We start from the raw sequence: 17,370 nt of genomic DNA, 5'->3' as shown, positions 1-17,370 counted from the left end.
TATTTACAAAAATTGGATCTCCTGAACTTCACATCTTAATACGTGGTCTGAGTTATAGGTGGTGGCAAACACTATACACTATAAAATAAGAGACATTTTAAATAGCATACTTACCTTAGACATTGATGTTCTATAATATGGTGTAGTTACTGCTACATCTGGCGTTTTCCGCCATTATCTTATTGTGTGCTCTTATGCATTGCACCCGTTTACACTTTAGATTGGTTCACTAATGTTCACACCAATTTTAAGGAACATTAAATATACTAGAATTGCATCATTAACTCGTGCATAATAAAAAGACAATGCAATAACACTTACTCAGTTTAAATAGGCAGTAGATTTTCTTTCTGACAAATTTATTTTCCCCATTTGCCAGCCCCCTCTATCATGTGACAGCCATCAACCAATCACAGACTAGTATAATATATACTGTGAACTTGTGCACATGCTCAGTAGGAGCTGGTGCCTTAGAACGTGTGTATATATATATATATATATATATATATATATATATATATATATATAATGTGCAAAATTTGATAATGGAAGTAAATTGTAAAGTCTCAAAACAACATACTCTATCTGAATCATGAAAGTTAAATTTTGACCTTAGTGTCCTTTTAAGAGCTGATAAGTGAGTAATGCACAAGAACGCTCATTCAGAGGCCTTATGTGCTTTCTGCGCATTCTAAAATGTAGACAAGTATGTAATTTATAATTTAAAAGCCGCTTATTTATGCATTTTGCCTTAGAAAGATAGGGACATTTAAATCCCTCAATATTAAGGGAATAGATTTGAAACACAAATTTACCAATAACAGTAAATGCCATTTCACTTCTAGTTATGTGCGTCAGGTAAGGCTTATTTCTTCTGTTAAGTGTGATCAGTCCACGGGTCATCATTACTTCTGGGATATTACTCCTCCCCAACAGGAAGTGCAAGAGGATTCACCCAGCAGAGCTGCATATAGCTCCTCCCCTCTACGTCACTCCCAGTCATTCTCTTGCACCCAACGACTAGATAGGATGTGTGAGAGGACTATGGTGATTATACTTAGTTTTATATCTTCAATCAAAAGTTTGTTATTTTAAAATAGCACCGGAGTGTGTTATTACCTCTCTGGCAGAGTTTGAAGAAGAATCTACCAGAGTTTTGCTATGATTTTAGCCGGAGTAGTTAAGATCATATTGCTGTTCTCGGCCATCTGACGAGTGAGGTAAACTTCAGATCAGGGGACAGCGGGCAGATGAATCTGCATAGAGGTATGTAGCAGTTTTTATTTTCTGACAATGGAATTGATGAGAAAATTCTGCCATACCGATATAATGTCATGTATGTATACTTTACACTTCAGTATTCTGGGGAATGGTACTTCACTAGAATTACACTGTAAGAAATACATAAAGCTGTTTAATAACTAGAGATTATGTTTAACGTTTTTGCTGGAATGTAAAATCGTTTTCATTTGCTGAGGTACTGAGTGAATAAATGTTTGGGCACTATTTTTCCACTTGGCAGTTGCTTAATCTGTTTTTCTGACAGTTTCTGTTCTCCCTCACTGCTGTGTGTGAGGGGGAGGGGCCGTTTTTTGGCGCTTTTTCTATGCATCAAATATTTCAGTCAGCAACTCATTGTATTCCCTGCATGATCCGGTTCATCTCTACAGAGCTCAGGGGTCTTCAAAACTTATTTTGAGGGAGGTAATTTCTCTCAGCAGAGCTGTGAGAATTATAGTTTGACTGAGATAAAAAACGTTTATTCTGTAATTTGTTTCCTGCTTTCAGAATTTGTTATCTTTGCTAATGGGATTAAACCTTTGCTAAAGTTGTGTTGTTTACAAGGATTGAGGCTATAACTGTTTCAATTTATTAATTTTCAACTGTCATAGATCTTCTGTGCTTCTTAAAGGCACAGTACATTTTAATATTATTCTAATTGAATTGTATTTCCAAGTTGCAAGTTTATTTGCTAGTGTGTTAAACATGTCTGATTCAGAGGATGATACCTGTGTCATTTGTTGCAATGCCAAAGTGGAGCCCAATAGAAATTTATGTACTAACTGTATTGATGCTACTTTAAATAAAAGTCAATCTGTACAAATTGAACAAATTTCACCAAACAACGAGGGGAGAGTTATGCCGACTAACTCGCCTCACGTGTCAGTACCTACATCTCCCGCTCAGAGGGAGGTGCGTGATATTGTAGCGCCGAGTACATCTGGGCGGCCATTACAAATCACATTACAGGATATGGCTACTGTTATGACTGAGGTTTTGGCTAAATTACCAGAACTAAGAGGTAAGCGTGATCACTCTGGGGTGAGAACAGAGTGCGCTGATAATATTAGGGCCATGTCAGACACTGCGTCACAGGTGGCAGAACATGAGGACGGAGAACTTCATTCTGTGGGTGACGGTTCTGATCCAAACAGACTGGATTCAGATATTTCAAATTTTAAATTTAAACTGGAAAACCTCCGTGTATTACTAGGGGAGGTGTTAGCGGCTCTGAATGATTGTAACACAGTTGCAATACCAGAGAAAATGTGTAGGTTGGATAAATATTTTGCGGTACCGACGAGTACTGAGGTTTTTCCTATACCTAAGAGACTTACTGAAATTGTTACTAAGGAGTGGGATAGACCCGGTGTGCCGTTCTCACCCCCTCCGATATTTAGAAAAATGTTTCCAATAGACGCCACCACAAGGGACTTATGGCAAACGGTCCCTAAGGTGGAGGGAGCAGTTTCTACCTTAGCTAAGCGTACCACTATCCCGGTGGAGGATAGCTGTGCTTTTTCAGATCCAATGGATAAAAAGTTAGAGGGTTACCTTAAGAAAATGTTTGTTCAACAAGGTTTTATATTGCAACCCCTTGCATGCATTGCGCCGATCACGGCTGCAGCGGCATTCTGGATTGAGTCTCTGGAAGAGAACATTGGTTCAGCTACTCTGGACGACATTACGGACATGCTTAGAGTCCTTAAACTAGCTAATTCATTCATTTCGGAGGCCGTGGTACATCTTACTAAACTTACGGCGAAGAATTCTGGATTCGCCATTCAGGCACGCAGGGCGCTGTGGCTAAAATCCTGGTCAGCTGATGTTACTTCTAAGTCTAAATTGCTTAATATACCTTTCAAAGGGCAGACCTTATTCGGGCCCGGGTTGAAAGAGATTATCGCTGACATTACAGGAGGTAAAGGCCATGCCCTGCCTCAGGACAAAGCCAAGACTAGACAGTCTAATTTTCGTTCCTTTCGTAATTTCAAAGCAGGAGCAGCATCAACTTCCTCTGCACCAAAACAGGAAGGAGCTGTTGCTCGCTACAGACAAGGCTGGAAACCTAACCAGTCCTGGAACAAGGGCAAGCAGACTAGGAAACCTGCTGCTGCCCCTAAAACAGCATGAATTGAGGGCCCCCGATCCGGGATCGGATCTAGTGGGGGGCAGACTTTCTCTCTTCGCCCAGGCTTGGGCAAGAGATGTTCAGGATCCCTGGGCGCTAGAGATAATATCTCAGGGATACCTTCTGGACTTCAAATACTCTCCTCCAAGAGAGAGATTTCATCTGTCAAGATTGTCAACAATCCAGACAAAGAAAGAGGCGTTTCTACGCTGCGTACAAGAGCTCTTGTTAATGGGAGTAATCCATCCAGTTCCACGATCGGAACAGGGACAGGGGTTTTACTCAAATCTGTTTGTGGTTCCCAAAAAAGAGGGAACTTTCAGACCAATCCTGGACTTAAAGATCCTAAACAAATTCCTAAGAGTTCCATCGTTCAAGATGGAGACTATTCGGACAATTTTACCTATGATCCAAGAGGGTCAATACATGACCACTGTAGATTTAAAAGATGCTTACCTTCACATACCGATTCACAAAGATCATTATCGGTACCTAAGGTTTGCCTTCCTAGACAGGCATTACCAGTTTGTGGCTCTTCCATTCGGATTGGCTACAGCTCCAAGAATCTTCACAAAGGTTCTGGGTGCTCTTCTGGCGGTACTAAGACCGCGGGGAATCTCGGTAGCTCCATACCTAGACGACATTCTGATACAAGCTTCAAGCTTTCAAACTGCCAAGTCTCATACAGAGTTAGTGCTGGCATTTCTAAGGTCACATGGATGGAAGGTGAACGAAAAGAAAAGTTCACTCGTTCCACTCACAAGAGTTCCCTTCCTGGGGACTCTTATAGATTCTGTAGAAATGAAGATTTACCTGACAGAGGACAGGCTAACAAGACTTCAAAGTGCTTGCCGCACCCTTCATTCCATTCAACACCCGTCAGTGGCTCAATGCATGGAGGTAATCGGCTTAATGGTAGCGGCAATGGACATAGTACCCTTTGCACGCTTACACCTCAGACCACTGCAACTGTGCATGCTAAGTCAGTGGAATGGGGATTACTCAGACTTATCCCCTTCTCTGAATCTGGATCAAGAGACCAGAAATTCTCTTCTATGGTGGCTTTCTCGGCCACATCTGTCCAGGGGGATGCCATTCAGCAGACCAGACTGGACAATTGTAACAACAGACGCCAGCCTTCTAGGTTGGGGTGCCGTCTGGAATTCTCTGAAGGCTCAGGGACAATGGAGTCAGGAGGAGAGTCTCCTGCCAATAAACATTCTGGAATTGAGAGCAGTTCTCAATGCCCTCCTGGCTTGGCCCCAGTTGACAACTCGGGGGTTCATCAGGTTTCAGTCGGACAACATCACGACTGTAGCTTACATCAACCATCAGGGAGGGACAAGAAGCTCCCTAGCTATGATGGAAGTATCAAAGATAATTTGCTGGGCAGAGTCTCACTCTTGCCACCTGTCAGCAATCCACATCCCGGGAGTGGAGAACTGGGAGGCGGATTTCTTAAGTCGTCAGACTTTTCATCCGGGGGAGTGGGAACTTCATCCGGAGGTCTTTGCCCAAATACTTCGACGTTGGGGCAAACCAGAGATAGATCTCATGGCGTCTCGACAGAACGCCAAGCTTCCTCGTTACGGGTCCAGATCCAGGGATCCAGGAGCAGTCCTGATAGATGCTCTGACAGCACCTTGGGACTTCAGGATGGCTTACGTGTTTCCACCCTTCCCGTTGCTTCCTCGATTGATTGCCAGAATCAAACAAGAGAGAGCATCAGTGATTCTAATAGCACCTGCGTGGCCACGCAGGACTTGGTATGCAGACCTGGTGGACATGTCATCCTGTCCACCTTGGTCTCTACCTCTGAAACAGGACCTTCTGATACAGGGTCCCTTCAAACATCAAAATCTAACTTCTCTGAAGCTGACTGCTTGGAAATTGAACGCTTGATTTTATCAAGACGTGGATTTTCTGAGTCAGTTATTGATACCTTAATACAGGCTAGGAAACCTGTTACCAGAAAGATTTACCATAAGATATGGCGTAAATACCTATATTGGTGTGAATCCAAAGGTTACTCTTGGAGTAAGGTTAGGATTCCTAGGATATTGTCTTTTCTACAAGAAGGTTTAGAAAAGGGTTTATCTGCTAGTTCATTAAAGGGACAGATCTCAGCTCTGTCCATTCTGTTACACAAACGTCTGTCAGAAGTTCCTGACGTCCAGGCTTTTTGTCAGGCTTTGGCCAGAATTAAGCCTGTGTTTAAAACTGTTGCTCCACCATGGAGTTTAAACCTTGTTCTTAATGTTTTACAGGGCGTTCCGTTTGAACCCCTTCATTCCATTGATATAAAGTTGTTATCTTGGAAAGTTCTATTTTTAATGGCTATTTCCTCGGCTCGAAGAGTCTCTGAATTATCAGCCTTACATTGTGATTCTCCTTATTTGATTTTTCATTCGGATAAGGTAGTCCTGCGTACTAAACCTGGGTTCTTACCTAAGGTAGTTACTAACAGGAATATCAATCAAGAGATTGTTGTTCCTTCTTTATGCCCAAATCCTTCTTCAAAGAAGGAACGTCTACTGCACAACCTGGATGTAGTCCGTGCTCTAAAATTTTACTTACAGGCAACTAAGGAATTTCGACAAACGTCTTCTCTGTTTGTCATTTACTCTGGGCAGAGGAGAGGTCAAAAAGCTTCCGCTACCTCTCTTTCTTTTTGGCTTCGTAGCATAATTCGTTTAGCTTATGAGACTGCTGGACAGCAGCCTCCTGAAAGAATTACAGCTCATTCTACTAGAGCTGTGGCTTCCACTTGGGCCTTCAAGAATGAGGCCTCTGTTGAACAGATTTGCAAGGCTGCAACTTGGTCTTCGCTTCATACTTTTTCCAAATTTTACAAATTTGACACTTTTGCTTCATCGGAGGCTATTTTTGGGAGAAAGGTTCTTCAGGCAGTGGTTCCTTCTGTATAAAGAGCCTGCCTATCCCTCCCGTCATCCGTGTACTTTTGCTTTGGTAATGGTATCCCAGAAGTAATGATGACCCGTGGACTGATCACACTTAACAGAAGAAAACATAATTTATGCTTACCTGATAAATTCCTTTCTTCTGTAGTGTGATCAGTCCACGGCCCGCCCTGTTTTTAAGGCAGGTAAATATTTTTTAATTTATACTCCAGTCACCACTTCACCCTTGGCTTTTCCTTTCTCGTTGGTCCTTGGTCGAATGACTGGGAGTGACGTAGAGGGGAGGAGCTATATGCAGCTCTGCTGGGTGAATCCTCTTGCACTTCCTGTTGGGGAGGAGTAATATCCCAGAAGTAATGATGACCCGTGGACTGATCACACTACAGAAGAAAGGAATTTATCAGGTAAGCATAAATTATGTTTTTATAAACATTTGACTGCAGTCCATTGCTACTAAATGAGTTGCAGGGCTTTCTGACAGCGAATGGGTTAAATAACATTTTACGTATGCCACCTTCAGATAGTAAGAGATACTGACCATACTGACTCAGCTTGTTTAGTTAGTAAAGCGAGATTGATGCGATTTTATTAGGCATGTGCATTTGCGCCTTTAGGGAGCATCGGAAGGCGGTGGCCACTCGCTATATTCTTCTCTTTTGAGAGTCGGTTTTCTTCTTGTGAAAGTGCAACACACTAAGACCTTTGCAAACCCAGAGTGTGTTCCACTTTCACAAGAAGAAATCCGGCCATGAAAAATAAACGAATCCTGAGACCAGCCGCCGCATTCACATGCTCACAAAAGCCATGAATGCACATGCTTAGCCACCATTATTAATTTCAGAGAATATTTTAAATTCTCTAGTTGGTTTCTATACCTGTCAATGACTCTTGTACGTGATTTTGAGATTGGATTTGTGGTTAGATAGCGTCTGTGTCTCTCATAGTTGTCACTAGATCTGTGCTGGTGATTTCTATTTAGAAATGAGTAGCGTGGCTAGCTCTGCCATTATGACACAACCACATCAGAGTTTTATAAAAGCTGCACTTGCACAATGATTATTTGTAACCTTTTCACATTTATTGCTGGATTATTTGTGCTTGCTCTGATTTTACTTATTTATATTTATTCATGAACACATTTTTATCATTTTCAAAATGTTTATTTAATCTGTTAAAATCTCTTATTTTACCCCATCTGTTTCTTTTCTCAACCTATTGCCCTTTTCCTGTTTGGTTTTCTTTGTTCACCTTTTGCTTTTTTTTTTGTCTCATTTCATGTCACGGAACCCTGTATCCCAACTATCTCCCTGTATGCTTGACATAGCTGTCCTTTCTTTCATAGGGAAAAGTGGAACTTGACCCATGTTTGCTGAGGTCCAACCTAGACTGTTTTCTCATTGGATTGCCACAACTAACACGTCTTTGTTTATTTTTCAGGCTGGAGCTAACCTAGATAACTGTTCAGAAGAACAAAGAACCCCATTGATGGAAGCAGCAGAAAATAACCACTTAGAAACTGTGCATTACCTTGTCAAGGCTGGAGCCCTTCTGGACCCTAAGGTGAAAATTCTTCATATTCTTGTTATCTTTTGTCTAGAAGAGAAGACAAAAGAGTTTAGCTTTATGTAAAGTTTGTTATTATACAAACATGGCAATTTAACCCCTTTTCTGCACTGTTTGTTTTAAAATCCTTCTTGCAGCCAAGTGGTTGATGTTTAAAGTGACATTTTACTATAAACAGAGAAATACTTTGATTTGCTCTATGATGAAATGAAAGCCCTGGGCACAGGACAATAGTCTTGAGGTTACCGTTTCCCATATTGTTTATATCACATGACTTGCTATTACCAATCAGGAATGTGTGTGTATAGCGCCTATTTATTGGCTCCTTAAAAAAAGGTTCCACCTAAGTACCTTCATTTCCATAACCAGTCAGAACAAAGTATAGAAAATAACAGATGAAATTAGTCTAGAGAAATGCCTATGGTGTATTCATTATTTAAACTTTTAATATAAACATTAGAATAGCACTCTATTACATAAAATAAATAGAATCATTCAAACACCATCCAGTCCCATGAATTGACCTTTATATCTATATTATTATGGCATCTCAGTACTACACATCCTTTTTCTCTGCCTGTGTCTTTTTTTTTTTTTTTTGTGTTCTAAAGTGCAGATACTAGTCTATATTTTACACAACAAATATTACCTGATTACAGTACTGTCTTTCTGCTGTGTATACAACAGTTTTAAAGCTGATATAAAACGATCTTTAGGTTGCATGTATAAGCTGTATTATGACACGTAAATACGGTCTAAATGACAAAAGATATTGTTGTATACACTTGTTTCCACTGCCTCTCCAAACTGTCCTATTTTATAGATGCAAATATTTCATAAATCTAAACCTTTTCTGGTCACAAGGGTTTTCTACCTTATATATATTATGTATTTACTGGCTGCTCAGATAATATTATTGCATGGTATTACTGCATGTTCTCAAAGTCACATGATATAAATGTTTAGCCAGTTAAAATGTTGCTAGTGTAATGTCTAACAGCAGACTGAGACAAAATCCCGTTTAAAAGATAATAGATTTTGAGTATCGTTATTATTTTTAGTATCTTTCCTGTTGAAATATTTTTTTATGCATTATACAATATTAATATCAATAGTGGGAGTCATTTGGGGGAAAACGTATTCGGATTTATTTTGGATGTTAGCTTTGTTTATATGTACTTTTTAACTAATGCTCATTGGCTAATGCTTGCTTTCTGCTAATGGTTATTGGCTGATTTGTGCATCCTACTAATAATAATGCTTGTGGGCAACTTGGTACTTCCTGTGGCTCAATAGCTGAAATGTCCAGTTGCTATTTGTACCTTTAGTATAAGCCAATCCGCATTAATAGTATGTAGTTATTAGCCATTAAAGGGACACTAAACCCAATTTTTTTTTTCTTTCATGATTCAGATAGAGCAGCAACTTTCTAATTTACTCCTATTATCAAATTTTCTTCTTTCTCTTGCTATCTTTTTTTTTAAAAGCAGGAATGTAAAGCTTAGGAGCTGGCTCATTTTTGGTTCAGAACCTGGGTTACGCTAAATGTAGCCACCAATAAGCAAGCGCTATCCAGGGTGCTGAACCTAAACTGGGCCGGCTCCTAAGCTTTACATTCCTGCTTTTTAAATAAAGATAGCAAGATAATGAAGAAAATTTGATAATAGTTGTTCATTAGAAAGTTGCTTAAAATAGCATGCTCTATCGGAATCATGAAAGAAAATTTGGGTTTATTGTCCCTTTAAGTATTAGTAGCTGATGCATGGCGTTTAATTGAAGATGCGTTTTAACTTGCTTGTTAATGTAGCACTGAAATTCTAATACTCGTAAGCTGGCTGCCCACTTCAAAATTATTTTTTTTGTTAGCTAATGGTTTGAACTGTTCAACAATTGGGAGTCTAGATACAAAATAAATGCTAATTTATGTGTGACGTATGGCTAGCGTGCTGATTGGAGAACAGTTAAAACCTTTTAGCTCACAAAAAAAAAATACTTTTGCAGTGGGCGGCCGGAGCACGGAGTATTTCGATTTCAGCTCTACATTAAAAAGTAAATTATAGCGTATACAACTGATGAACTAAACTGCATCTAAAATATCACTAACATTCATGATCTGTTTCTACAAAGTAGAAAGTTTACCACAAAAATTGGAGTTTTATTTATTTTTTGGGCCACAAGCACATCGCCATATTAACTTAAAAAAATAAAATAAACTTTTACACCAAGTATTACAGCGCTGCTTCATATAAAAGTAATATTTAGATCATTGTTTGCCCATCAATGATTTTGTGTCTGTTTTCAGGATTCTGAGGGATCCACGTGTTTGCATTTGGCCGCCAAGAAAGGTCACTTTGAAGTTGTGAAATATCTACTCTCGAACACCCAAATGGATGTCAACTGTCAGGTATTAACTGATTTGCCTTTTCTACCAATGGTAATAACGGGGAGCTGCGCTTAATTTAACCCTTTACTTGCCAGAGAACATCAGAGATTGATGAGGACTTGGGAGCTGCAATTGGTCTGTATTACATATTAAGGATAGTTAGAACATTTTATATTGATGGTGTAACAAAGAAACTGGTGACAAATCTGTCTGTTAACCCCTTCCTGACGGGACTTATTGGTCTACATTGGAACAAAGTTCTGTTGTAAACAAATAAGTAAAAATTGAAATCATGTGATCTTTCTCGCGTTCGCGTGATTTCAGTGATGGGATCGGGTCAGGAGGTGTGCCTATGACGCGGCTATGGCTTCAGGACAGCCAAACGGTGAGGATGGCATGGAACATCCTAACTCCAGGAATGGGTTAAGAAAACAGCCTTAAGATTTGTTTTTATGTCAGTGAGTGACGGCGATTGTGGTGTAAAATGTAACGCTAGTGTTCAGAGAGCATTGAAATATGAGTCTGATATCTTTTAAAGGTACATTTTACAATGACTTATTATACCAACTGCAGAGTTTAAAATGCATAGAAATTTACTTTTTGATGCATTTTTTTTGTATATGAAATTGCAGTCTCTTCTTATTGAAACCACAACCTAATTGATCCAGGGAGAGCATACTTAATTAGCATATCTCTCTCTATTTACACAAAATCCTCTATCTCTTTCCCATCACTGGGAATTAAATTTCTTGTAAACAATTTTATGAAGCTTTTCTTTAACTCGTACTTAAAAATTGGCTATTTCAATTGACAAAATAAATGTGCTATCTGTAAACCATTTACTATACTCCAGTAGTTAAAATAGATAATGGGGAACAAATTAAAGGGGAGAAAAAAAATCACTATACACTGTCCCTTTAAGTCAGGTGTATAGGAAACGCGTTACAAGCATTAAGGGTTTTTACTGTTAAGGGCTATTAAATATAGTAGAATTGCATAATGAACAAATGCACAATTAAAAGACAATGCAAAAGCACTTAGTCTAAAGTTCAAATAAGTAGTAGATTTTTTTTTTTTCTGACAAATTTCAAAGTTCTATTTTCCTTCCTCTTGCATCATGTGACCGCTATCAGCCAATCACAAAACGCATCTAGGTATTTACTGGGAACTCTTGCACATGCTCAGTAGGAGATGGCCTCAGAAAGCGAACATATAAAAAGGCTGTGCACAATTTGATGATGGAAGTGAACTGGAAAGTTCTATCTGAATTTAGATTTTGACTTCATTGTTCCTTTAATTTATTGTCACAGAAGAAAAAGAAATCACTCTCATTGGGGACTAATGTAGATGGGACTTTGAGTCCCTCATTAGTTAGCAAAAAATAAATACATTTTTCAATGTTTTTATAAGCATCACAATTCTAAAACTTGTCACTTGTATAGCAAAATGTGCATTATTTTGCACTCCAGTGACATACCATTTGTATAAATGAGCTACTATACTGAACAAAGCATGTTGCAAAACCAGACAAAGTAAATAATGAAAGTACATTGGAGAGTTTTGTTTTTGTGTTACGTCATATGATTAAACATTTTGGGCCCGACTACTAGTGGAGCGCTATATTAACGTGCACCTGTAAAGGGGCAAACGTGCTAGTTTACGGGTTACATAACCAGCCATTACAAGTTGCCGGTTAATGTGACAGCAAGCTCGCAGTTTCACTTTGCGCTTAGCCCAATTAACCATACGTCAGACCTCTGGTTAAAAATTAAAAAATGCCCCATTTGCCCCCAAAATAAAGAATACAGTACATTAACATTGAAAATAAAGATGAGACGTTAAAGTGTTAAAGTGAGGGGATGTGGGGTGTTTGGGGAAAAACTAACAAAAAAAACCGTCATCTAAAGTGCCTTTACATGGATGTCAGTGAGGGACTGTGTTTTCATTATAAATATAATATGTATATGCTGAAATACATATATATTTGTGTTTTGTACATACACATATAAACACATTAAATATATTTATATATTGCTGCACGATTTGCCCCCTGCGCTATGCTTTGTGGTTTGCCGTGTCTGTCGGAATGAAAATGAGGCTCCCATTGAAGCCAAAGGTAGCGCTCTCTTGTGAGCGCTTGGCTTCCAGGCAATGCAAGTGTGAGGTCATGCTGAAAAAGAAAACGGAACAGGCGCAGCCCGACTGAAGTGCAGTAAAATTTAATACAGCGTAAGTGCGCAAAGTACAAATGGCTACTTAGAAGATTAAAAATCAAACAAGCATATAGATAATAAGACCAATGCGGTACAGGATCGGCATCTGTTCCAAACCAGAGAGGGTTAATCCTGTGTGTCAATTCTACCTCAGCCGTATTGAAAACCAAGTGTAGAGCAGGGTGTAGGATATTCCCTCAAATTGTTTGCAGTGACTGCCGAATGAAATGTGTCTCTACGCGAATGTGAGGTCATGTAAGCATTTCACCGCACTTGTAATACCCGCGCTGATATTACTAAATGGAATATCGTGCTCTCATAAGCACAATATTGCACTCCACTCATAATCTATCCATTTTGGGGAATTCAAGCTATTACATGCCCAAGCTGTTGGCACTTTTTTGTCCATGAGCTCATAACTACAAAGAAACTGTCTATTAGTACCTAACTTGAAACGTGATTCCTTGCTGGTTACGGTTAAAGCAGTTTGGAGAGGGGATGGAACAGGTCATATTTGTTGTTTTAATTAAATATAGACTATTATTTGCATTTTATAACAACAACAAAAACCCAAAGAGTAGATTGTGACTTACAGGCAGAGAAAATAGTAATTTTAGTAATATTCATTGAAACAATTGGATTTCAGAATAAGTTTGGGGTTTGGAATTCCTGATTTGGGGATTTGTTCCTGTAATTTGTTCTGTTTCTCTCTTTAGGATGATGGTGGGTGGACCCCAATGATTTGGGCTACAGAATATAAACATGTGGAATTAGTAAAACTGTTACATTCCAAAGGAGCTGACATCAACATTCGAGATAATGTGAGTTCGTCTTGGTCTCAAATATATCATCTGATTTTCCTTGAGGAAACTCAGTAACTGGGTTATAAGGCCCGTGTCTTCTGACGCCATGAGCCCTTTATATTTGTTTGCAAGGTACCATGTTATCTAATAATGACTTGTGTATATAGGTCCATCCATTGGAAAATTATACCATAATGGATTATAATTGTGTAGCTATATTTGTCTTATTCATGTTGTTGTGTAGCACTTATGGTTCATTGTTTTTTCTTTTTAATGACACAAGTCCACGGATCATCTTAATTACTATTGGGAATATCACTCCTGCCCTGCAGGAGGCGGCAAAGAGCACCACAGCAAAGCTGTTAAATATCACCTCCCTTCCCTTCCAACCCAGTCATTCTCTTTGCCTACGTTAGTGCTAGGAAGTGGTAAATTATGGTGTTACTTAAGATTCTTCAATCAAGAGTTTATTATTTTTAAAGTAATGCAAGATTGTGCTGCTTTGTCCTAGGGTGTAGCCGTAGTCCATATCAGTCTCTTCAGTAGAGCAGTGGTGGCTTTAGTGCAATGGGAACTGGTGGGACATAATTCTCACTGCGTTATGTCACGCAGCAGAGAGGCTTCACATTCCGTCCTAAAAAGTACTTAGAGTCCGGATGCCTACTATTTGTTAGTCTCCCATCCAGTGGCAGGCAGACACCTCAGCAAGGCTTAGCTGAGGTCTGGGGATTTTCTGAATTATATGTTAAAGAATAATTTTTTTGTAAAAATAAAGCAGTTTATTTTAACATTTAAAGACACATTACCATCCAATTTTTAGTTGATCAAATTGTGAATTCAGATGGTCCAAGAGGCCCTATGGCATGTTAATTAACATATCCAATGTTAATGGAATAAATGTAAAGCAGAATTAGGACGTTACTTTTAACATTTAAAGATACAGTAACTCTAGTTATGATATTCAATTTTTATTTGATTAAAATGTGAATAAAGATGTTACATATACTTTATGCTTGGGGAACGACCAAAACTTTTCTGTTCCTCATGTATTGAGAGGATTTTACAGTTCAGAGATAAACCTTTTTCAGAGCCAACATTGTCTCGGATGCTGTTCAAGAAGCATTCTGACAATGTTCAATATATTCCGCAGCCTTCTCCTCAAGTGTACCAGAAACTTAGCGTCCATTCAACCAGTGCCCTGCTCTTCCTCCAAGACGACTCCTGGAGTTATCTTGCAAGACATCGCTTCCCTCTTGTGCTAGGCGGTCTCGGGTGCGTTATCGGCTTTTCCCATGCTGCAGGGAGAGCGCAAGAGGAAAACTAAACATTCAGTGAGCGAGGTTTCTGTCACAATTGTTGCTATCTCAGAGGTCCCCTTCCAGAAGCCTGAGATTCAGGAACAGGTTCTGGGATTTATTCCAATCTGTTTGTGGTTCCCAAAAAAGAGGGAACCTTCAGGTCAATTTTAGATCTCAAGAGTCTAAACAAATTCCTCAGAGTACCGTCCTTCAAGATGGAAACAATACGTTCCATTCTCCCTTTGATCCAAGAGGGTCAATTTATGACAACAGTGGATTTAAAGGACGCGTACCTGCATGTTCCCATTCACAGGGATCATCACACGTTCCTAAGGTTTGCTTTTGTAGACAAACACCTTCAATTCGGGGGTCTTCCCTTCGGTCTTGCCACAGCTCCCAAAATTTTCTCAAAGGTTCTGGGATCGCTGTTGGCGGTGCTTTGGTTACATGGGGATTGCAGTGGTGCCCTATCTGGACGACATCCTGGTCCAGGCGCCATCCTTACAACATGCAAGATCCCACACGGAAATGTTGTTATCATTCCTGTGATCTCACGGGTGGAAGGTAAATTTGGAAAAGAGTTCCTTAGTCCCAAATACAAGGGTATCCTTCTTGGGAACCATAATAGATTCCCTATCTATGAAGATTTTTCTGACAGAAGTCAGGAAATCAAAGATTTTCAATACTTGTCTAGCCCTTCAGTCCACTTCTCGGCCATCAGTGGCTCAGTGTATGGAGGTAATCGGGCTTATGGTAGCGGCAATGGACATCATCCCGTTTGCTCGGTTTATTCTCAGACCTCTGCAGTTAAACATGCTCAGGCAATGGAACGGAGATTATGCCGATTTGTCTCCTTGAATACTTCTGGAGCAGGAGACAAGGGATTCTCTTCATTGATGGTTGTCTCTGGATCATCTCTCCCAGGGTACCTGCTTTCGCAGACCATCTTGGGTGATTGTGACAACAGACGCCAGCCTTTTAAGTTGGGGAGCAGTCTGGGGCTCCCTAAAGGCCACAGGGAGTATGGACTCAGAGTCTGCTCTTCCTATGAACATTCTGGAACTGAGAGCGATCTTCAATGCTCTTCTGGCCTGGCTCCAGTTAGCCTCGGTCCAGTTTATCAGGTTCCAGTCGGACTACATAACTTCAGTGGCTTACATCAATCATCAGGGAGTACCGAGGAGTTCCTTAGCGGTGACGGAGGTAACCAAGATAATCCAGTGGGCGTAAACCCACTATTGCTGTCTGTTGGCGATCCACATCCCAGGGGTGGGCAACTGGGAGGCGGACTTCCTGAGCAGGCAGACCTTTCATCCGGGGGAGTGGGCACTCCATCCAGAAGTGTTTTCCAGCCTTATTCTCAAATGGAGTTAGTCGGACTTGGATCTCATGGCATCTCGACAGAATGCCAAGCTTCCGAGGTACAGGTTGAGGTCCAGGGACCCTCAGGCGGTACTTTTAAACGCCCTGGCGGTACCTGGGACCTTCAGTCTAGCATACCTATTCCCTCAGTTTAGCATACCTATTCCCTCAGTTTGTTCTTCTTCCTCGGGTTATTGCTAGAGTCAAGCAGGAGAGGGCCTTGGTGATCCTCATTGCACCGGCTTGGCCTTGCAGGATTTGGTATGCAGATCTGGTGGACATGTCATCTCCGCCACCTTGGAGACTTAGTTTCTCTGGAGCTGACTGCTTGGTGAGTGAACGCTTAATTTTATCCAAGCAGGGCTTTTCAGAATTGGTCATAGAGACCATGATTCAGGCTCGTAAACCTGTAACTAGAAAGATTTACCATAAGATATGACATAAATATCTCTATTGGTGTGAATCCAAGGGCTACTCATGGTATAGAGTTAGGATTCCTAGGATTTTGCCTTTTCTCCAAGAGGGTTTGGAGAAAGGATTATCGACAAGTTCCCTAAAGGGTCATATTTCTGTCTTCTCTATTTTGTTACACAAACGTTTGGCAGATGTTCCAGGTCAGGATCAGGCCTGTGTTCAAGCCAGTTACTCCTCCATGGAGTCTTAATTTGGTTCTCAGAGTTTTTCAAGGGGCTCTGTTTGAGCCTATGCATTCCTTAGATATTAAGTTGTTATCTTGGAAAGTTTTATTTCTTGTGGCTATTTCTTCTGCTCGTAGTGTGCCAGACCTTTCGGCGGTGCAGTATGAGTCCCCTTACCTTATTTTTCATTTTAATAAGTTAGTTTTACGTACTAAATTAGGATTTCTTCCTAAAGTTGTTTCTGATCGGAACATTAATCAGGAGATTGTTGTTACTTCCTTGTGTCCTAATCCTACTTCTCAGAAGGAACGGGCACAATTTGGACGTGGTCCGTGCTTTAAAGTTTTACCTGCCGGCGACTAAGGATTTTCGTCAGTCTTCTGCTTTGTTTGTGGTTTTCTCAGGAAAATGTAAGGGACAGAAAGCTACGGCTACTTCTCTTTCTTTTTGGCTGAAGAGTATAATACGTTTTGCATATGAGACTGCTGGACAGCAGCCTCCAGAGAGCGTTACGGCTCATTCCACGAGGGCTGTTGCTTCCTCATGGGCATTCAAAAATGAAGCTTCTGTGGAACAGATTTGCAAGGCTGCAACTTGGTCTTCTCTTCATACTTTTTCCAGATTCTACAAATTTGACACTTTTGCCTCGGCTGAGGCCGCTTTTGGGAGAAAGGTTCTTCAAGCAGTGGTGCCTTCCGTTTAGGTTCCGTCTTGTCCCTCCCTTATCATCTGTGTACTCTAGCTTGGGTATTGATTCCCAATAGTAATTAAGATGAT

At 40.2% G+C, this 17,370-nt stretch overlaps 1 protein-coding gene across 8 annotated transcripts in view; it reads left to right on the top strand.

Moving 5' to 3' along the window:
* Positions 1-17,370, top strand: part of EHMT1 (euchromatic histone lysine methyltransferase 1) — a 245,904-nt gene that overhangs the window by 187,305 nt on the left and 41,229 nt on the right. For all 8 annotated transcript variants that reach the window (XM_053695709.1, XM_053695708.1, XM_053695714.1 and 5 more), the window contains 3 exons: positions 7,771-7,893; positions 10,199-10,300; positions 13,209-13,313. In XM_053695709.1, the coding sequence (XP_053551684.1) occupies positions 7,771-7,893; positions 10,199-10,300; positions 13,209-13,313 (330 nt within the window). The remainder of the gene's footprint in view (positions 1-7,770; positions 7,894-10,198; positions 10,301-13,208; positions 13,314-17,370) is intronic.

This window comes from Bombina bombina, chromosome 12, assembly GCF_027579735.1.
Source record: "Bombina bombina isolate aBomBom1 chromosome 12, aBomBom1.pri, whole genome shotgun sequence".
NCBI lineage: Eukaryota > Metazoa > Chordata > Amphibia > Anura > Bombinatoridae > Bombina > Bombina bombina.
This window is presented reverse-complemented; position numbering and strand designations above follow the sequence as displayed.